The following is a 23,646-nucleotide window of genomic DNA, read 5'->3' as shown; positions in this document are numbered from 1 at the left end:
TGTTTGCTGAACCCCTATGATGTGCTAGGCATTATGCTAGGTGCTGAGGATAAAATAATAAACAGGTCACAGCTCTAGGTTCCAGGGACATAGCAGTGAACAAGACAGACAAAATGTTTATCCTCAAAGAGTTTACATCCTAGGGGTGGGAGCACACAATAAATAGGTAAATAAAATAATCATTCTAATAAGTGTCAGAGGTCATCAAAATAAGACAGTGATTTAGGGACTGATGAGATGGGGTCTTTTAGCTAGCCTGATTGTGGAAGGCCTCTGTGACAAGTTGATATTGACTGAAGATTGGAAACTTCAGCCATGCAAAGGGGCAGCCATGCAAAGATCTGGGACAAAAAAGGAAGTTCAATGGTCCTAAGATGAGAGTAGGCATATCATGTTCAAGGGGCAGGAAGAAAGCTATTGAGGCCAAAGCCTAAAGTTAAAGGGAAATGCTGACAATGGTAAAATGTCTGGATTATATTCTGAGGATTTTAGGAAGTTAACAGAATGTTAAGCAAGGACAAACAGGATCTAATTTTTGCTTTGGGCAGATCATTCTGTCTACTCAGTGAACAGCTGTAAGGGGCAAGAAGTAGCAGAGAAGTTAGGCTAGATTCTGTTTCTGAAGTTCAAGTGAGAGATGATGGTAGCTTGGAAAAGTGTTTTTAGTAGAGGAGCTGATAAGAAGCTGGGAGATTTGGGAAATCTTGAACACTTGTGAGAATGTACTGATAGATGTGAAGGTGTGGGAGTAAGAGAGAGAAGAAAGATGACTCTTTAGGAGTAGGGGTTCTAGATGAACCAAAAGTAGATTTGGGTAGGTGGGGGGGATTTCTGTCAATCATATTAAGTTTGAGATGTCTGTTAGAAGCATTAAAGATGTCAAGCAGTAGGATAAATGGGTCTAGCATATAGGGGAGAAATGTAGGCTAGAAAAGGGTAGAGATTACCTGTAAGATGTATAAATACATGAGAAAAGAGGGCTGAAGTCTGTGCCTTGGAACAGGTGAGAATTGAGACACCTATTAGAAAAGAAAGAACCAGGAAGGTGGGTAGAAAAGTAGAAAATGTGGTGCCAGAGAATCCCTGATCATACATCAAGAAAGAAAAATGATCAACCACGGCAAATACCACCGAGAAGCCAAGTGAGGTGAGAACGAAGACCTTACTACTGGCTTCTACTTCAGTTGGTTTTAAGAGCTCCTTTAGAATTGTGAGGACAATGGCTCTGTTGGAGACTAGAAAACAGAAGGGTAGGAAATGGTGGCAGGGTGAGGATGGAAGCAAGAAGCCCGTCTGTGAGTAAGTCAGTCATGAAATAGTGTGGCAACCAGAGAGAAAATGAGTTCAGAAGGAGTTTTGGTTTTACTTTTAGGGAGTGTTATTAAAGACCAGTGTAATGATGATATGCATAACCCTATAGATCAGAATAGACTGATTATGGAGGAGAAGGACTCACTATTTAGAGAAGGAAAGACCTTGAGAAGGTAAGAAGGAGTAAGATCCAGGGCACAAGTGGTGGGCTGGCCTTAGATTATGAGCAGGAGCAATTATAGAAGAGATGGCAGAAGAAATTAAAACAGATGCAGATGATTTAGTAGAATTGGTGATGCCAATCTACTAATGAATGAATCCAATAGTGTTGCATACATTTCTCCTTAAAATACATTGTAAAAGAGAAATTGGCTGCAAAATGAAGAATGGGCAATGAATTGCAGGGTTTTGAGGAGAGAAGGGGAGATATTAAAAACTGGTCTGAATAAATGAGAACTTTCACATGGCATAGCTGTGTACACCTGCAGAATGGGTGGTGAAAGGCCCTGCGAAGTTTCGGTGATGTATTTGAGGTGAGTAGTATGAACAGTGTGGTGAAATTTTATCCGTTAACCTGCTCGGGTTGAGATGTGGAGTAAGATGAGAGAAGTCTAATCAGGGCAGGGGTTTTGCCAAGGAAGTAAAATGAAGAAAAAGAGGGGAGATGTTAGGAGTATTTGCAAGAGGACTGGTTAGAGTGCTTGACCAAGGACTCTGGACAGGTTAAAGAAATTTCCAAAATGTTGTGAGTGTGAAGTCATAACTATTGAAAACAGTGATAGAGTCCATTGATTTGGAGCTTGAACAACTGATGAAATAACAACACTACAGTAGAGGTACAAATAGAATGTTAGGGTTAAAAAGTGTGAAATGAAGATCTTATGGGATAGAAAAAATAGCAATAACAAGATCTAGGATGCAATCATGTGAAGGAATGGCTAAATGGGGAAGAGAAAAATAAATTGACACTAAAGAGACTGAGAAACTGACAGGTTAGGGTTTTGTCAAAAGTATGACTGGTTTGGCTGAATGTTTCTGGCACCTTGGCTCTTTACAATCTAGTTTACATAGTTGTTACAGTAAGAAGATGCTGACACATTAGGGTTAGAAAGCAAGAGGTAACTTCTTAATTATTCTAACTCTAGTCACTCATCACTCAACATTCATTTCTGGGTCAGAAATACGTGGGCTAAATTGATCTGCAAAGACTTTGAACTCCTTCATTCAACCTGGATAAATGGGAAGGATGACCACAATTGTTCCAAGATTCCCCTCAGGAGCTTTCAAGTTTCCCATCAATGAAAGTTATTATGTGACTTTTAGTTAAGCCTATATGCAGTGTTCCTAGGATAAATCTTAGCTAAGTGAGATCCAAGGTTTCCTGCTTCCACAGCAAGAGAATGCTAAAATGACTAACAGCACACTCAGTCAACAGGCCCTGAGATTCTACAGATTTCTAGGAGAACTAGAAATTATAAGTAAAATATATAGAAAAGTGAGTCTCAAATAATAGGTGAGAAATTAATAATAATTATTGTTAATTGATAACTACCTCACTTTTGAAGTTTGCCATAATGGACATCTGTTGGTTTAGCCTTGTTAGAATTCCCTGTTCTAGTTTTAGTGTATGTGTTGCTGAAGCGAGCACAATTCCTATTCTCATTCTCACTCTTAGTCTAGGTAGTTTGGTGTGGGGGGCTGCTCAATCCACAGCTCTAGGGTGAGCCCAAGACCCAGAGAAATTGACTTGGGATAGACATATGACAGACATTGCTCTGGTAAGAATCATCCCAGAGATTTAACTGGAACTAAGGGGAAAACGATGTTCTCCCCCCCTTAGGTTGCCAACCCTGACCGACTGTATCCATTAAGATGAATTTGGCTATATAACAATCAAAAAACTCTGATACACTTAGCTTATAAAATAAAGGAAAAAAAAATCTTACGTAATGTGAAATCCACAGGTAAAGAATTCTCCAGGGTCATATAAGCAGGATTTCTTTCAGTTTTTCTTCTCCCTTTGTTTCTTTTGATTTTCTTTATTTACATAGCTTCTGGGCAATAAAATGACTACATCAGTCACATTGTCCTACAACATCACAGAGAGGCAAAACCCTTCTCTTTCTTGGGTCTACTTTAAAGACTTAAGAAAATTCCCAGGGAGCTGCTCAACATGTCAAAATCACAACACAAGCTCATTCCTCAAACTGTCTCTGCCAGGGGAAAGCAGGGCCACCAAGATTGGCTTAGATTAATCAGAAACTTCTCTTCCTTGTGAAGAAGTAAATGTCGGCAAAAAAACAAAACGCAAAAACAAAACAAAAACTGGGTTAGCAAGAAGAAACTATGTGGAACTATGTGCATAGCTTGGAACAGGCTATGATAGTGTTTGCTCGCAAGCTGGGAAAAAAGCCAGCACAGAAGAAAACAAAGGCAAAGTTACGGAGGGCTGCCTGCATGCGATAGTATTAACAATTTACACGTGACATAAACCAAAACATTTCTTTCATGCTTAAGCCCCAGATGAGCCAGATTCGACCATCTGCACCAAAAGTTCACTTGGTAACACACTCACTCAAAGCATTCCTCTGAATCCAACAGGTCTTTATTTTTATCCACATGAACTATAAAAATCCTTCAGTTTCCTATCTGTTCTACCAGCCATTCTTAAGCATTTTTTTTCCCCTCACCTCTTGACTTTTCTTATGTTGTTCTCTTAACTTGTTACTTTTCTGTGTTCCTGGCTACCTCTTAAAATCTTAAGTATCCCTCATAACTGTATTTCAAATATCATCTTTTCCTAAAGCACTTCCAAAAAAATCTCAATGTAATATGGTTTCTCCTTCACTTGAACCCCAGAGCAGCTCTCTGACTAGTATTTCAAATGTACATATGTAGTATCCTAGTATACTAAGGTTAGCATAATGTATATACATATAAAGCCTTGGAAATAAAAGATTTTAATTATTCTTATAATGCAGAAGATAGCAGAAAGCTTAAGTGACTTGCACAACATCTAGATTAGAATCTGGGTTTAACACTGAGATCCACACTCTCCCTCCCCGCCTCTCCGGTGCACCTCACTCATTGCCCCACTATCATGTGATCTCCTGACTTGTGAACTGTGTCTTACTCAACTTGAGTTTCCGATAGTACATGGATTATGCTTTGTACATAATACATGTTAAATAAATGCATTTGGTTAATAGAACTCTTTGGTTTTATGTGTAGATCTGGACTTATCAGTGATTGCTGATTGGTCAACACAGGTATTTCTTGATGTAAGTGCAGGTAGGCCTGTAGTATCTATCTTTTTAAAAGAACACTCTAGCTATCATATGCAAATTCCAATAGTTATTGCCACCAATTTGCCCTGAGTAAGGCATTCTATGCAGCCTCTACAAAACAAGTAAAATAATTTGACAAAGAAAATGTTTCAGTATCCAATTTTAATGAGTACTACATACAAAGAATAGATTGCAGGAAATTAATATCAATTCCTAAAACCCAGAGGTTGAATACTAGTTAAGAAAATAGTAACTTCATGCTGTGAAATTAGACATGGAGAAATTATCATTAATAATATATTTATCTAGAGAATTAGTCAGATTTCCTATAACTATGCTGCCTGAAATCTGAAGAGAGAAGAGGTAGAAAGAATTGTCAGTCTATCCTAAAAAATAAAATAAAAATAAAGTCTGCAAAAAGACTAAATTTTAAACTTCATTTGAACTTTGTCAGATAATGCCAGTATTCGTGACCTATTCTAGGAGGCCCTGCTTATCAGAGGAAAGGGATACTTCTCTCTAGATATTCTGTCTGGGAAAAAAGGAACAGAAAAGAAAAAAAATGGATACTTTCTTTAGGTCTTAAATTTATATGTTCATCATTACCATAACCCAGCTCATTGATTTGCTGATGAAAAATATCCATACAACACAATATAGTCAGAATCCATTTTCTTTAAATGAAATGTTTAAAATAACAACTAGATCACAATCTTTCATATTTTTCCCACTTTTTGAAAAGATCTAAAACTGTAAGCAAACCAACCAACAATAACCCTTCAAAGTAGGTGAAAAGATCTTGCACGCCCTTTACAAATAACATTTTTAGTGATTTAATAAATGAACAACGAGAAGGCAACAGCAGTCAAAGAGGAGATAAGACACCATCCCTCATGACACATGGTTCCAGGAATTTGTGCTGATTGCAACATAGAGGTCTGTCTACAGGCCTTAAAGTAGGGTGAGGCCTGTTCTGCTTTTCTTAAGTTCATCTTTGATCTCTGGTTATTGGTTCTAACGTGAAGTCATGTTTCTTGTTGTTATAATCTTTTTCTTGTCTCTACAAAGTGTAGAGCCTTTGAATCTGATAGTTGTTAGTTGTGGTAAATTAGTCAAAACTTAGCCATTAGCTCATGAGGATGTTTTGATTATATGCTGTGATTATATGCTAAAGATTAAATCACTCATGGAAAATAGCAGATATTTAATTAAATGGATGTTTATAAGAATTAGGTAGATAGAGAGAGAGAGAGAGAGAATATCACAAGCCCTGTCATCTTCCTCAATAACATTACATAATCTTTCTCTGCACCAATAATATTTCCTAATATTCATCTGTTATCTTGTGTCTGTTTCAAAAACATATAAGACACCATTTACTAATCAAATTAAATTTCTTTTTTTTTTTTAATCATCAGATGCCATTATTTATTTCAATCTCATTGACCTCCTCAGGTCTAGAAACACTTACTGTTCTTTGCATTAGCAGAGGAGAGTCTGTTCCTTCCTCTTTAAAACTTGACTCCATACCGATTATATCCTCAATTACGTCTTCCATCTAGCAAAATATAATACATTTAGAATACTGTGCATAATGATAAGAGTTGTGCTTCAGCTTAAATTCAGAGAGAAAAAATTTAGCAATCTTTCAAAGTTTTAAAGAATATTTAAATTAAGGTTATATGTATATCAAAACCCAGAATACTTTAGAGCTTAAAATGAAGAAATCCTGCCACTCTGATCTGTGTTGCTTTTCTGTGCATTTGCTTCCGCCAGCTGGCAGGTGATGGCTGGGCAAATCACCGTGGGCCAGTCCCTTGGAAATCAGTATCTATATAAATAGGTTATCATGTGCCTCAAGCCAGAGCATGTGTACTTAACCTGTAGAGGGATGACTTCCTACAAACTTTACTTTCCTTTTGAAATGTTTTGATTGCATCTTACAGGTGGATATTCAAATAGCAGTGGTCAAACCAGGCAGTTGGTCCACATGGATACAAACTACACGGGAACATATTATCCAACTTTCCCTAATGGCTAATAATAATAATAATAGGAATATCAACAACAACAATAGTCACTGACCCATTAAACAGCAACAAAAGCAAACATACAGTGGTGGGGGATATGCCAGACACTTTCTCTGTGCTTTGCATCCATCAGCTCATTTAATCTTCACAACAACTCTACGAAGTGATACTATCATTATCTCCATTATACAGAGGGAGAAACTGAGAGGAAAAAAAAAAGTGCTCAATAGCTCATTCCAGATTATGAAACTGGTGAGTGACAAAGGCAGGACTGAAATTCTGGAAATCTGGCCCTAAAGTCCTAACTTAAGTCACCGTCTTACTCTCTTTCCCAATTCCTTTCTAAAATAGACTTTCTTCTCTCCTGTACTTTAGCTGGAGAAGATTTCAAAAGCTTGTATTTAGTCACCATACAGTACGTCCTTAGTTTTTGGTGTAGTGTTCCAAAATTCATTGACATAATATTAAAAAAGAAAAAAAAAAGGCAGGTGATATAACTCTCTCTCTTTCTCTCTCTCTCTCTCTCTCACACACACACACACACAGTCTTGTATTTAAGAAAACAAAACAAAACAACAACAACAAAAAAACGCTTGGGTGACTCAGTCCATTAAGCATCTGCCTTAGGCTCAGGGTCATGATCCCAGAGTCCTGGGATCCAGTCCCACATCAGGCTCCCTCATCAGCGGGAAGCCTGCTTCTCCTTCTCACTCCTCTTGCTTGTGTGTTTTTTTGTGTGTTTTTGTTTGTTTGTTTGTTTGTTTGTTTTGCTCTCTCTCTCAGTCAAATAAATAAGTAAAATCTTAAAAAAAAAGGTAATGAGAATGCTGAATTTATACAACTGTAGTACTCTGAATTTCCTATAACATAGGCAGAAACAACTAGGAGTAAACTCAGAGAGATGTATGAGAATATTTTATGATTCTGTTAATGTTATCTTCTAAGCAAGATTTCTGAGAACCTTAGAGAATCAAATATTCAGGCTTCTATTAAGATACTCCCAAAGTTGATATGCCAAAAAAAAAAATTGGAACACTTTTCAATATTAATTTAATTAATATTTGTTGAGCAGTATTTATTGCAAGACCTTGTTGCAAGTATTAGAGCTATAAAAACAAACACCACAAAGCCTCTGCCCTCTTGGAACTCTAACGCTAATGAGGAAACAGACAAGAAACAGCTTAATAACAGACGGTGGTCTGAAGAAATTAAAGCAGGTAGGGAGAGAGCTTGATGGGAATGAGTGTTATTTTAGAAAATGGTCAGAGAAGGACTTACTGATATTTGAACAAAGACATGAGTAACACGGCAAAGAACAGTCCTTGGAAAGGAAGCGAAAATTATAAAGACCCTTAGGTAGGAAGATGGATATTGGAGAAAGAATGTCGGTCAGTGGGAAGAGAGCAAGAGAAAGGTTTGAGATGAAGTTGAAAACTATGCCCTCTATATTGTGAAAGCTTCTAGGCTGGTGGTGTCCAACAAAAATTTCTTTAAGCATAGGTATGTCATCCACACTGCCCAATATAGTAGCAACTGATCACTTATAGCTACTGGGCACTTAAAAGTGTAGGTAGTTTAGCTGAGGAATTAAATCTTTTCTTTTCAAGTTTTTATTTAAATTCCTAGGTGCTCAGGAATTAAGTTTTTGATCTCATTGAATTTTTAGAGATTTTAGTAAATTTGAATGAATTTAAAATTAAATTTAAATAGCCACATGTGGCTGGTGAGTACCATCTTCAAGAGCACAGCTCTTGTATTTTTTTAATTAATTAATTTTAATTTTTAAATTTGAATGTAGTTGATACCCAGTGTTACATTAGTTTCAGGTGTACAATGGAGTGATTTGATGAGTCTACATGTTATGCTATACTCACCATAAGTGTAGTTATCATCTGTCATCTACAACACTATGACAATACCATTGACTGCATTTCCTATGCTGTGCCTTTTATTTCCATGACTCATTCATTCCATAACTGAGAGCCTGTACTTTGTACTCTCCTTCATCTATTTTGACCACTCTCCACCTCTGTTCCCTCTGGCAACCATCAGTTCATTCTCTGTATTTATAGGTCAGATTCTGCTTTTTTGTTTGTTTATTTGTTTTGTTTTTTAGATTTCACGTATGGTCTGGACATTAGATGTTATTCCATGTGCATTGAGAGATCCTTAAAGGATCTAGGATACTAAATATGCATATTTTGTTTTCTTTTGTTTAACACAGTCTATGAAATTTTTAAAATATATTCTTGATCGTTATTAAACTCAAAATTTAATTTCATGATATTTCTTTCATTCACATTTATCCTTCCATGAACAATAAATTTACACTGAACAGGTGTAAAGAAGACCTGAGGAAAGAAGGATGCCAACCACAATTATATAAATGCTCTTCTTTGGGTACTTCCAGTAGTTTCAGCAAATATTATATATATCATTTATCCCTTTTCTTCCTAAAAACTTGCATCATAAATGACTCACTCTACAGCATCTTTAATTTTTCCTTATTAACCAATATGCTTAGGTTTCTCCTATTTCAGTAAGAAACTTTTCTTTCCTACATGTGAAACCTCAGCCTCATTGGAGGCTCTTCTTTGCTTCCCTAACACCACTATCCCTCATTTCTCTCATCCACCTTCATGACTGAATTTGCCCCTAATTTATTGAAGACATTGGTTCCTCCATTATCCTAAATTGACTTTAAGATCTAAAATCCATTCATAATCTTGCTTCATAGCTTCCAGGAATCCTCAAAACTACTCACCTAAGAATCCAGTTGTTATTTTTGAAAAGACAATAAACACAATATTTTATATCAGATGGAAGAGAAATAATAGATAAAAGAATTACAAATCAGTAGAATAAGTATCTTCAAAATGATAGATGAAGATAATGAAATATAACAAAAAACAAATTATTTTGACTAAAATCAAAATGGAGATAATAGGTATGCAAAGTATGAGGTTTGAGGGCAAAGAAAGAACATTTATAAGATAAGCAAAGTTTAAAAACAAGATCTATGAAAGACCAACAATGAAATTTTTCAACACTGGGTACAGGAAGACAATGGGATAATAACTGAAGTATTAAAGGTAAAGAACTTTGAACCTAAACATTTATAACCAATAAAATAGCGCATAAGTACATGGGCAAAATAAAATTGTTCTAAGGCATTCTATACTCAAAAGTTTTACAGCAAAAAGGCCTTTGAAAAACACTCTTCCAGGAAGTATTCCAGTTAGATGAAAAGTAAAATTATGAAATCTATACAAATGAAAAATGGGTAAATAGGGGCACCTGGGTCCATCTCTTGATTTCAGCTTAGGTCTTGATCTCAAGGTCTGCTTTTCTCCTTTTCCCTCTCCTCCTACCCCCACCCCCATCCTGCATGCACGCTGTCTTCCTCTCTCTCTTTAAAATAAATAAATCAATCTTCTGAGAAAAAGGAAAAGAAAAAGAAAAATGAGTAAATAAAAGTAAACTTTTTTTGAGCTAAACAAGAATATAGATAGGGAGAAGAGAGAGAGAGATCCTGTAAGTCCCAATATAGGACGATAGGTGAGAACAAGGCGGTAAGACCATACTAAGGAAAATTTTTACTTAAGGATATGACATAGATCTTGCTGAACAATGACCTAGATATAGAAAAAGATATAACTATTGCATCTTAAAAAATTAGACTAACAAAAAAGAAAAGAGAGAAAAAAGACCTGCTCAATGGAGGATAGAAAAAAAAAACAAATAATGAAACAAAGTATAGTAATTTTAAAACATTAAAAAAGTAATAAATCTTAGAAGTAATAAAAGGAATGTAAATGAGTTAACACACTGCTTGAGAAACTATCTCTCAAATTGGATTTGTTAAAAAGTATTATAATAGTTAATTAAAACAAAATAAGAGAAAATTGAAAATAAGGTGAAAATTGTACCACAAATATGACCAAATGGAAAACACAGTAGCAATGTTAATATTGGGCCATATAAGAATCAAGATAAAATTTTAAAGGAAAAGTAATGCCAAATGATCATAAATTGATATGCATTTAGAAATATCTATGGCAGCAACCTGTCAGAATTCTACAGAAAAGTAAATCAACAATTGCAGTTGAATATTTTAACTCACCTCTCTCAAAATTGTAAATCTGACATTAGCCTTCCTTTCACCTATTCTTCAGCACAGGCCTTGAGTCTTGTCATCCTCTAAACCACTTCATTTCTAAAATCTTAAATTCTATGATCTCACTGACCAAAACACAATCTTCCTTTTAGATCCAATCTAGAGCCTGTTGCAAGTCAACTAAACAATTTTCAGTTTATGACTCTCTCTCTTGTCTTTGCCTTATTAGCTTTTGGCCCAGTGATCCCAAACATCCCAGGTTTCAACCTCTCCACCTCCTGTCAACTCTGAATTCAAGGTGGAAGAATGGTTTCTGCCAACCACCCTACTGAAATTCCTTTTGTTGTTGTTGTTGTTTTCTTGACTGCTTATCAGCCAAACTCAAGATATTTATCAACCCTTATTTTGCTAGAGTTGGTTACCACACTTGAGTGTATAGTTCATTTAAACTAACTTCTTTAAGCTAACTCTTTGGTTTCGATGACAGCACACTGGCTATGTGTTTATTTTACTTTTATAGTTCCTCCTCTCTGACCACCCACTAAATATTGCTAATGGCTCAATCCCATCCTTGGTTCATTGCTCTTCTTACTCTCTTCATGATTTCTAGGAGCTCTCTTTCTCACGTGAACTTTTAAGTATCCCCCTGTCCCCCGCTCCCTCACCCCATGCTGACAACTCTCAATCTCTTTTTCCAGTCTAGATCACTCTCCTTGAGGCAAACTTGGATCTCTAGCTGTCACTGGCATCTCTACATGGTGATCTCCGAGATACCCCAACTCTAGCATGTTCTTTTTTTTTTTTTTTTTTTTTTTTTATTTCCAGCATAACAGTATTCATTATTTTTGCACCACACCCCGTGCTCCATGCAATCCGTGCCCTCTATAATACCCACCACCTGGTACCCCAACCTCCCACCCCCCGTCCCTTCAAAACCCTCAGATTGTTTTTCAGAGTCCATAGTCTCTCATGGTTCACCTCCCCTTCCAATTTCCCCCAACTCCCTTCTCCACTCTAAGTCCCCATGTCCTCCATGCTATTTGTTATGCTCCACAAATAAGTGAAACCATATGATAGTTGACTCTCTCTGCTTGACTTATTTCACTCAGCATAATCTCTTCCAGTCCCGTCCATGTTGTTACAAAAGTTGGGTATTCATCCTTTCTGATGGAGGCATAATACTCTATCCCCAGGGGTACAGGTCTGTGAATCACCAGGTTTACACACTTCACAGCACTCACCAAAGCACATACCCTCCCCAATGTCCATAATCCCACCCCCTTCTCCCAAACCCCCTCCCCCCAGCAACCCTCAGTTTGTTTTGTGAGATTAAAAGTCACTTATGGTTTGTCTCCCTCCCAATCCCATCTTGTTTCATTGATTCTTCTCCTACCCACTTAAGCCCCCATGTATTTACCCTAAGGATACAAAGGTAGTGATCCAAAGGGGCACATGCACCCGAATGTTTATAGCAGCAATGTCCACAATAGCCAAACTATGGAAAGAACCTAGATGTCCATCAACAGATGAATGGATCAAGAAGATGTGGTATATATACACAATGGAATACTATGCAGCCATCAAAAGAAATGAAATCTTGCCATTTGCGACAACATGGATGGAACTAGAGCGTATCATGCTTAGCGAAATAAGTCAAGCAGAGAAAGACAACTATCATATGATCTCCCTGATATGAGGAAGTGGTGATGCAACATGGGGGCTTAAGTGGGTAGGAGAAGAATCTAGCATGTTCTGATAGAGGGTCTCATTACCTTTCATTGCATTATAGAAGTAACCTCCCAATTGGCCCTCTCTCTCCAGGATTCCTCTCCTCCATAGCAGACAGAATGATATTACAGTCAAATCTGATTATGTCACTCCAGCCCCCACATTTAAACCTTCCCAGGATTTGAAATTTCTTTGCATGGAGTACCAGCCTTTCTGTGATTTGTCCACATCTCTGGTCTCATCTTTTGCTACCACCTGTTCCCTTTTTCTGCTCACTGCATTTCCTGCTCTTCCCCATCTTTATTTTCCACTCATCCTACCTCATCTGTGTAAATGTTCTACTAGCCACTTTCTCCAAGTTTTACTATTGATATTTCTGAGTAAGAACAGCACTTTCATGCTCCTATCTGTACCATTATCCTTGCTACATAATATTATAATTATTTGCTAATTTTTTTCCTCACACATTCAACTTATAACTCCTGGAAGTTACAGTTGGTAGGAAAACAAGACAATGAATAATTAAAACATAGCATGTGCTATGAAAATGCTGTGATAAATGCAATTTTTATCTACATGATATGGGTGTTACTATGAAAATTCAGAGAATAAATGCTTTTCTACACAGGGAACTACCAGCAAAAGCACCTTAGAGAAGAAACCTGAGATGAATTTTGGAGAGAGACTGAGAATCTTGACAAATGGTGAAGACTGAATGAGTAGATGGTAAAGAAATGACATAAGAATCGAGAACCCGGCCACTGTGAGAACCACTAGTGAACCCATATGGCTGAAGCACAGAGTGCCATGGGCCAGCTGAACAATAAGTCTGGATCAGGAGGCAAGGGTTAAATATGGAAGGGTCCTCTGTGCCAGGAGTACAAATTTTATCCTCTGGAAAGGCCCAGGCTATAGAACGCTTCTTTTGATTTTGTATTTCACTGTCTCAGAGACCATTAGTCACCAAGTTACTCCTAATACCAACCCCAAATCCTGAAACTAAGGATGTTCTTACAGACTTACTCTGTAGTAGCCATGATATCTGACTTCTTCTTTGAATTAATGAAATGTTTTCTGATGTCCTAGCAAGACAAGCTCAGGAAAAAGAAATGCCAAAGAATGGCAATAGCCACCATCTCCTGAGCTCCCATTCTGCCTTTGTGTTAGGACCTTTAAAAAATGCAAGCAGCTCTTCCAGTTGTAGGAATGCTGGGAAGACAGCTTAAGGACTGAGACCACACAGCTAGTAAATAAATGGTGGTTCTAACCCCATGAATCAGAAAATATTATGAATTTTCAATGACATAGGATACATCTTAGCTGTGAAAGATAACAAGACCGTGAATGGTGGCAGAATGTGAAAACGTGCACATAAGTGGACTTCAAGAGAACACACACTGATGAAAACTACAACATACTGAATAAAATTATGATTAAGTAGAATTAACTATAGAAGAAACTTTACATACATAGCCAAAGGTACAATGGTTTAAAAAATAGCAAAAAAAAAAAAAAAAAAATCCGTGCCTAATGTGCACATTGCCCCCAGAGCTCTGAACCTTTGGGGCATTCAGCCCTTCTTAGCAGCTTCCTTTGACAGGCACCACATAAAAGACTACTAAAACCACATAGATTTCTTTTATAATGTAAAAAATTCTTATGAAAGAAAATGTAAGTTGTGTGCCTAGGGAATAAAAACATTTACTAAGAAAAACTGAGAACACTGATATATGTTACTTATCCTTTCCTATTTTTTAGAAAACATATTTCATAAGATACATAATATCGTATTCTGGGTTTTGCCTGGAACTGACTGGCATATGCAAATCCTTAGGGATTTGTTTTTTTCCCTTAGAAATCAATCTTCCACACAATGAAATGAACTTTGGAAGAAGGTGATAGTAAGAAAAATTATGTTGGTTGAGTTCTAATATTTACTATACAGATGATTTTCATCCTACATATATTTTTACGCTCTTCATAGAGTGACTAGAGAACTAACCTTACATTTTTTTAAAACAATTATTTATATAATCACTATTGAGAAGTATCAGTAAATATCCATGTAGAGCTTTATGCTCAGCTTTGGATTTCAATGAGTCCTATTTTGTGGTTGTTTTCTATTTTATTAAGCAGTCTACCAGATACTTATTATTTCCCTTTGCCTGATAAATGTAAAATTTGTAAAAAAGTGAAATCTTCCTCTACCACTTTGGAATTCACATAATGGGACACTGAGCATTACTCTTTGGTGACTGGAGGCTACAGACTTCATAGCAAAAAGCAGCGACCTGAAATCAGTAATAATCATCAGGAATGTAGACTGGAAGATTAAACACAGGAGATCACAGGACCATGGCTCCATCTAACAAATCAAATGGAAAAAAAAAAAAAAAGAAAGAAAGAAAAGGAAACGAATAGAAAGCTCAGCTATAAATGCTGTTTTTCTACACTGAGATATTAAAGGAAGTCTTTTTCCCAGTTCTGGTGGTTTGCCAGTTCAATTCATTCTTCAGTACTTTTCGAAGGTTCATTCATAAGCAGGTCACGATAAATATAAATTCCATGACGGTACACATTCTTATTCATTTTATACCCCTGGCACCTCTAAGTTCCTGTTATTTAGTAAACGGTAGACAGTATTTGTTGAAAATAGAAATGAATGAATAAATAATTAATAGTAAGAAATCCAAATGTAATTCCATAAAACATTAAGTGCAATAACATTTTTAGTCTTATTTTAGAGCACGTGTTGACTGCTATCTAAACAACTTCTTCCTGTTTTATTTTAATGGGTATTTAAGATAATACAACTACCGATAAATATTTTAACTAAATATACCAGACAATCCTTACAAAGCTAAATCTTCCTAACATAAATGACTGTTAGAGCCCATTTTGACTCACACTGATACATAACTGAAAGGAGGTATTGAGAAATGAACTGTTATATTTTATTATGCAGAGGAATCAATATGTGCATAACTAACTATTATAAATGAATACATTAAGACATCCCTTTTGCTAAATATATTTGCATTTGGAATGTTTACTATAAAAATGTAGAGTTTCCCTACAGTTTTTTTCAAAAGCTGATTATATATTTTCATAAGTAGCTACTAGACATACATGCCATTCCACATTGTCATCTTCTTTCCCAAGAGTTAGTAACTTGCTGAGTGGATTTCCAGTAAAGCCAGTGTCACTCTCGGGAGATAGGTGTCCTTGCTGCACCAGAAGCGCACTGCTTGAAGCTGGAGGGTGTGACCGTTTAGGAGTCTGGTTGACAAGCTGGTAGTCAAGGGTCATAAAGGGTTTTACTTGTTGTCTCTGGACTCTCTGTAGCTGGGATTTTGCAGGATTTTCCAGATGTGCTGAGACCTACAGAATAAAAGTCAAACAAATACAATGTGTAGTATCACCTGGTAAATCAGAGTTCTACTTTCAACAACTGAATTATGTTAATAGACACATTACAACATCTACTTCTCTCGAATTTACGGTTTATGCTTCTGTCATAATTTACATACCCTACTAATAGATGACAGTTTTTAAGAAGTAACTTAAACTTACTAAAACATTTTCAATGGTAACCAAGTGTTTAAGAACAGCTCTCAAAATAACAGGTAACTGAACCAAAATTGGGAATAAATCTATAAGTAGCAATACATTTTGAGGTTCTAGAAAAGGAAGCCTAAAATAATAGAAGGAAAATAGAGGAATTTTCATATAATATGTATTTCTTGGATTTTTAAATATTACATATAAATATTCCATGGGACATAATCACAAATCATTTTTATCAAATATTTTAAAAAACTGCTCATGATGAACAGAAACTAGAAATATATATACAAAATATTAAGTATGATATGGGTGGTGAAATCTAAGTAATCAAAGTAATTTTTTCCATATTTTAAAAATTTCTGTGCTATACTTCTTATTTTTTATTTTTTAAAAATATTTATTTATTTATTTATTTATTAGAAAAAGAAAGAGAGAGAGAGAGAAAGAGAGAGCACCAGTGGGGGGAGGAACAGACAGAGAGGGAGAGGGAGAGAATCTCAAGCAGTCTCTCGGCAGAGCACGGAGCCCTCTCTGGGCTTCATCCCACAAACCTGAGATCATGACCTGAGCCAAAATCAAGAATCGGATGCTTAACCAACTGAGTCACCCAGGCACATCCTATTTTTATTTTTTAAAAATCTTATTTTTAGGGGCACCTGGCTTGATCTTGATCTCAGGGTTGTGAGTTTGTGCCCCACATTGGCTGTAGAGATTACATAGGTATATACATACATACATAATCTTACTTCTAAGCTTTTCTATATTCTCACTTAGTAATAATTGTGTAGATGATTATGAATCATAGGAAGCATTCAGAGAAAAATCTAACCAGTGTCATGTGCCAACTAAACAACTGTCCTGTGTTTTGAAATCCCTTTTCAAAACATAGCCTTAAAATTCTGGCTAGTTATCACAGTTAACAATATAACATGGAGTGCAGAAGTATAATTTTAACCATGTCAAGCTTTTCCTATAAAAGACTTTGAAAGTAGCATTGCCTGCCAGTCCTCTTTATATTTACTATGCTGTGATGTGGCTTCTAATACATTTTCCTCAAGTGGCCTATATATAAACCTATTTAATATTTCCCTCATGTTAAACAATAGTAAAGATTGCTGTACAGTGCTTATTTTTCCTTTTATTTCAGCTACACAAACTACTCCTTAAATCCCTTAACATGCATTAGCCCAGATAAATAGCCTTTACAAAGTATTTTGCATTTAAATTAGCTGGTTTGGGGTACAATATTGTAGTAGTTACTTTAGTCTAATTCTGTTATGCTGACATTTTTAGCATTATTTTAATTGTAGTACCATAAAATAATTTTTCAGTCATATAAAAAAGATTAAGATTGGTAATAAAGATTACACATATTACTAATTATATTGCTATGAGCTTTAAAGTTGTAAAATAACATTTCATTAAAATGCCAGTGATAATTTTTCTAGGGTAGCTATTTAGATTATCTTACAGTTTTAGTTAATCCTTCTAATCTGTGTACATTTGCAAAATATACATTATAAATAGCATCTCCAGATTTACAAATCATACGATGTAATTGAAGACTAAAGAGCATTGTATCCCCAGGAAAGGAAAATGCCTCTTGTTCTAAGAAAAGTATGTTGAATCAGAATTTACAACATTCATTAACTAATTCATTTTTTACTTTTCATCCATTGACTCTGAGAGCTTTCATTAGGGTACTTATTGCATTTGGTGTTACATCAAGAGAAGTCGTAAATGTGATCCCAGGGCTCTACAGGCCTATTATCTAGTTAGGCAGTATTAATATCAACTACAGTAAAAACAACAATGATAATAATAACATGCAACAGGTACCAGGATATAGGAGGGAAGTATCATTAGTATCCCCACTGCCTTATGTAGATAAAGCCACAGAGGCAGAGAGATTTAATAACACACCTCTCATTACTCTGCTAGTAAGGGACAGAGCTGGAATACAGAGCCTACCTAAACACTGTGCACTATTGGCTCCTGCGTAAATAATTGAAGTGACTGGAGTGCAAAGGAAAAGCTCAGTGATGTATACAGTGAATTAAAAATGCCACAAAAAGCAGTGGATTTTTAAAAAATGAATTATAAGAGGAAGTGGTTTTAAATCAGGTGTTGGAAGAAAATGGCCCTGAACAGGGGAAAAGGAAGGAAATCTCAAAAGCAAAAGATCAAAGAAAACAAGAAAGAAGAAAAGAAGTTGGGAGACAGGAGCACCTGGGTGCCTCAGTCTATTAAGCTTCTGTCTTTGGTTCAAGTCCTGATCCCAGGGTCTTGGGATCAAGCCCTGCCTCAGGCTCCCTGCTCTGTGGGGAGCCAGCTTCTCCCTCTCCCTCTCCTGTGCTGGCTCCCCCTGCTTGTGCTCTCTCTCACGCTCTCTCCTGCTCTTTTGTTTTGTTTGTCAAATAAGTAGATTTAAAAAAACAAAAAACAAACTTCTATATCTGCAGCCAAATAGAGATATTTGTTTAAAAAAAAAAGTTGGGAAGCATTCACATATGTTAGTTGTGAAAAAGAACTCACATGAATAGAGTTTCCTTTCTCAAAACAAGACCACCATATCCTCTGCAGACCATTCTATAGAGTTGAAGCAAAACATAAAATGGGATTAACTCTAATTCTGCCGAAATTATTGAGTTTTTGTCGTTTTGTCTTTTGGGGTTTTTGTTTGTTTGTTTACAGAGAATTACAATGGGTTAGAGGGCAAAAGTGAGGACTGTCTGGGACCCCATCTACAGAACATCTGTACAGCGAGCATAAGGGACTAAAAGCTTAGTGGAGCAGGAAAGTACAATGGAATGGGAAAAAAGTACTCCCCAGAAAATCGCCATCGTCTCCTATCATGAACTGATTATCAGAACAATGAGACAACTAAACCATGTACAGCCTATTTTTTTAAACGAATTTATTTATTTATTTGACAGAGAGAGAGAGCGCACCAGTGCACAGGCAGGAGGAGTGACAGAGGGAGAAGCAGGATCCCAGGACTCTGGGATCATGACCTGAGCCAAAGGCAGATGCTTAACTGACTAACCCACCCAGGTGCCCCTTGTGAAGCCCATTTTAAAACACTTTTAAATTGCCCGGCATCTGAAGACAAAGCCATGAAACTACTGGCTTTCCCTTATTGAAGATCCCAGTATTTTGTGAGATGAAGTAGATGAAATGATAGGTTCATTTATCCACTTATTCAAGAAATATTTTTTGAGTGCCAAGTGTCTGTGTGCTGAGAGGTACTTCGAAGGCAGAAGGGAAATCAGCACAGTGCCTGCCTTCAGAGAACGGTGTTCTAGTCAGAGTTTGGACAGGGAAGAAAAATGCAAGATCTCCAAGGGCAAGGACTGTGTTTTTCTTGCTGACGGTTTTCCTGCCATACATCCTGAACATAACCCAGAGAATGGCACCCAGCAGGTGATTAAAAATGCATCTACATGCGTTCAGTGAATGAATGAATGAGTCATTGAAGTACAGCATTTGAATAACTATGATGACCCCAGAGAGCTTTGGGAATCTACTAGAAGAGCTGGTAAACCATAACCAGAATGTCAAAGTCTTCACCTAGAAAGCCGGAGCAGCTGTAACTGTGATTTGGTTCACTGGACTGTCAAAGAGATCGAGACCATCCAAATGTAAAGGAATTTTGCTTATGAAAACAAATAAGTAAATCATATCCCCAGAACTTAGTACTATGCTTGAGCTTTACCACTAGGATATACCGCCATTGGAAACTAAACATAGACATGGTCATGCTGAGTCTAATGCCTGCATGCAGAAATCTGTTTTATTTCACTTAAAAGAATATATTTATAGTCTCCTTATTTTCCAAGACATCATAAATAAATATGAAGGGTGAATGTGGTAAGAGATATTTACACCAGGAAATGTAGGCTGAAGATTAAATTTCAATTAAGTATAAAAACTTACCCATGAACATCCTGGCAGCCAAGGAAAAAGGAGAATTAAATATATATATATATGTATATATATATATATATATATATATATATATATTTTAATCTATATGGGTCAACCTAATATATATTTCTTATTAAGTAATTAGATCATACCAGTTCTGAGGAAAGACAAATATTTTTACAAATATCTGAGAATTTATAAACTGGATTTTTTCATGGAGGACTTAAAATATTGAACAAAATCCCAATAGCAGTTTTTTGTAAAATAGGCAAAGAAATTCTTCATATGCTTATATTTAAAAAAAAAAATCACCTTAAGTTGGGTTACCCAGGAAATATACTCTGAGACATGCCTGCAGGAGATTTGTTGGGGGTTGATTTCAGAATCTCAGCCACAGTAGGATGAGGACAACAGGATCAGGTGGAGGGAAAAATGGCTCACTTGTGAAAGGGATCATCTAGGCAATGTACCATAACAAACACTATTTTTATTTCTGATCAAAGGCATAATATGAATCAGCTCCAGTGAGAAGCCCAAATACATAACCTTGTACAAATCTGACTGGACCCTGAGATAGCACTCACAGCCTCCCAAACAATTTACACAGCAGACTCCATCTTCAGATAGACTAACCCAGAGGCTCACCTGGTAAGGCCATCACCCCAACACAATGGTCTCAAACTAACCATTAGATAGAAAATAAGGTGTTTTAAAAAGTTCCATTACTTGGAGTTAATAAAATGAAAAAATTAGCTTAAAAAGTCCATTTTTAATGTTTCAAATGTAGATTTTCATGTTCTAATAAAGGGATGGGGGTCTTTCAAGAAATTAGGTATAGTGTATTAGTGAGCTATAAAAAATGTTTAGATCCACTAATAAGAGAACCAGGACAATGTGCTTAACAGGTAAACTATTTTTAAAAAATTAGAATCACACAAATTCCTGCAAATACAATAACCTAAAGGGAAGGATTTGGTCAGGAAGCAAAAAAATGCATTCTCCTGGTTGCAAGAAACATGATGACTGGGGGATCACATTACAAATGCAAAGTGTATGTGAGTGTGTGTGTGTGTGTGTGTGTGTGTGTGTGTGTGTGTGTCCTTTTTCTATTTGTTCTTGGGCTAGAACAGATGCAGGAATCCTGACTACTAAGAGAATTGATGGGAGGTCCAGGAGAAAGCAGCCAAATGTCATAGAAAAAAGTCAGCTATATTCTCTTGACAATAGCAGGTGAAACAAGAGGAAACGATTTAGGGTAACTGATGTCTGATAAAATTTTTTGAAGTCGTAGAATTTAGATGAGGCTTGGGAGGGTTCAACTTTACACATCAGCGAAGATTTTGTTAGGAATTAACTAGGATTAACAAAATGTTATTAAGTGACCCTATTTGCATTTGGGTATAAGACCTCCTGGTAGGTAGAAGACTGTGGAGTAATGTGGGCTAGCCATGCAGTGCTGGCTAGAAGGACTCTCTATGCCCCCACGTGGAGTCATTCTTATTTTCACAGAGTGGCTTTCAAATTATGCTCCTAGATACATGAGTTCATTCCTCCAATTTACTTTTCAGTGTTCTATACTGTAGTCTTTTGACCTAGTTCTTGTATGGGTTTCATATCCCATCCAGTGGATAACAACAGAGAGAGTATAATGTACAAAGAAATTTTAGAAGCAAGTAGGTAGTTGCACCAAAAAAATCTTTGAAGGACTCCAACAAACCCTGTGATTCTGTACCTGTAAGATTGTCTGCTTGTATCATATCTCCTTAATACTGCTGTACATCATATAAAAACTTATAAACATGATTCCCACATATATATATAAGCTTCTTTTAAAATGTTATCTTTTTATAGAGAAACCATAAGATGATGATGAAAGCCCTCAGCTAATTCTTTCAACATTTACTGAGAGTTTAACATTTAATGAGAGTTTGCTCTTTGTTAAAGCTAGTCCCAAGGGAAAGTCATTCCTCTCTAGAAAGCAGGTCTATGACCCACATGTCACTATCCACCTGGAGACCACTTATCTAAACTGAGGGCACAGGACCTGGGAGGAGATAAAACACCTTCTGGGTACCGGCCTTTTGAAACTCCAAACTAAAAAGTGACGGCAAACATCACACAAGCAATTATCTCAATAACAAGACTTTTTATCACCATTAATTTGACTAGCCAAGCTAATCAATCAAGCAAACGCGGGCACTACCTAATAAGTATGTTGAGTCTATTTGCAAGAGGAGAAACAAATATATTCAGCAAGAAATAGATTTATAGTAAATATGGTACCTCATGATAGTAAAGAAAAACATGTACACTCTCACCACACACACACACACACACACACATATTTACATGTATGTACACACTCACAGACCCCTGTTGAAAAGCAAGACAGAAAATCCCATTCACTTCGGCATGACAGTCCTTATTTAATTTTGTTAATTTTGTACTAAACTTGAATTTAATAAATGAAGTAAAAGCTTGGATTTCACAAGTGAATAATAGGTGACTATTCATTATGTTTCTAGCATCAGAGGTATATAAGAAGAAATCTATTTTGGGGGGCTCATGAATCTACTACCTCTAGGTAGCTACTTATAAAAGCCACACGACATTTGTTAATGTTATATGGTAAAGATTAATAACTCATTTCTTCAAATCTTACTTTCTTTGCAGCAGTCTTTGGATATGATATACCCATAAATCTCATCTTGACTAAACCTAAAATTATACAGTCGAGCTTGTCTGATTGAGATATAACTACTGAACAAAGTAGGGCCTGGTTCATCAAAAGTTTTAGTTAGATTTCTGAATAACTGTCAGCATATTTCAGATGAGTGTTATATAATCCAAAGCTATTTAATGGATAATAATGTAAAATGTGATTGTAACATATCCCGTCAGTCCCAATCATTTGAATTTGGGTAATTCCAATGGTATGTCTTTGAGGAGAGACCCACACTTATGAGAGTTTAAAGAGGCATGAATATTATTAAGCAGAGGTTTTTTTTTTTTTTTCTTGGTAATTCAGTAGTGTTCTAGCAGTAAAAATGGTTGCACTCCATAAGCACTCATATTTACACTTTAAAGTCTAAGCTTCCCTTAAAACTCAGTCTAATTCTATCTATGCTTGTGCTGATTTGTTTTGTTTATGTTAGCACCTCAGGAAAATCACCATATTATACCTTTAAGAGAATTAGAACAAATATAAGCAATAATTGTAGTTTATTTATTCTGCTCTCTTTCTTTTTTTTTTTTTTAAGATTTTATTTATTTATTTGACAGACAGAGATCACAAGTAGGCAGAGAGTCAGGCAGAGAGAGAGAAGGAAGCAGGCTCCCTGCTGAGCAGAGAGCCCAATGCGGGGCTCGATCCCAGGACCCTGCAGGGCTCGATCCCAGGACCCTGCAGGGCTCGATCCCAGGACCCTGGGATCATGACCTGAGCTGAAGGCAGAGGCTTTAACCCACTGAGCCACCCAGGCGCCCCTATTCTGCTCTGTTTCTTAAGGGCCTGTGTATTCGGAATTTTTGAGCTGTAAACATCAAATACAAATGACATCAGAGACTGACCACCTCATGTTGGCTTTAAAAGAACACAACAGGCCATGTGCACACTAAGGTCAACTGGCAATATCATCAATGACCAAAATAAGTTAATATGAAACATGGAGATAACTTG

General features: G+C 36.4%; 1 protein-coding gene across 5 annotated transcripts in view; it reads right to left on the bottom strand.

Annotated features, from left to right (window-relative positions):
* TFEC (transcription factor EC) overlaps nt 1-23,646 on the bottom strand; it is a 175,205-nt gene that overhangs the window by 21,385 nt on the left and 130,174 nt on the right. For 4 of the 5 annotated variants that reach the window (XM_032304336.1, XM_032304340.1, XM_032304338.1 and 1 more), the window contains 2 exons: nt 15,603-15,854; nt 6,070-6,156 (listed from right to left, as the gene is read on the bottom strand). In XM_032304336.1, coding sequence (XP_032160227.1) covers nt 6,070-6,156; nt 15,603-15,854 — 339 coding nt within the window. The remainder of the gene's footprint in view (nt 1-6,069; nt 6,157-15,602; nt 15,855-23,646) is intronic. The other variant, XM_032304337.1, reaches the window with a different exon arrangement.

The sequence above is a fragment of the Mustela erminea genome, chromosome 11 (assembly GCF_009829155.1).
Source record: "Mustela erminea isolate mMusErm1 chromosome 11, mMusErm1.Pri, whole genome shotgun sequence".
In the NCBI taxonomy this organism is placed as follows: domain Eukaryota; kingdom Metazoa; phylum Chordata; class Mammalia; order Carnivora; family Mustelidae; genus Mustela; species Mustela erminea.
The sequence above is the reverse complement of the archived record's forward strand: the minus strand, read 5'-3'. Positions and strand labels throughout refer to the sequence as shown.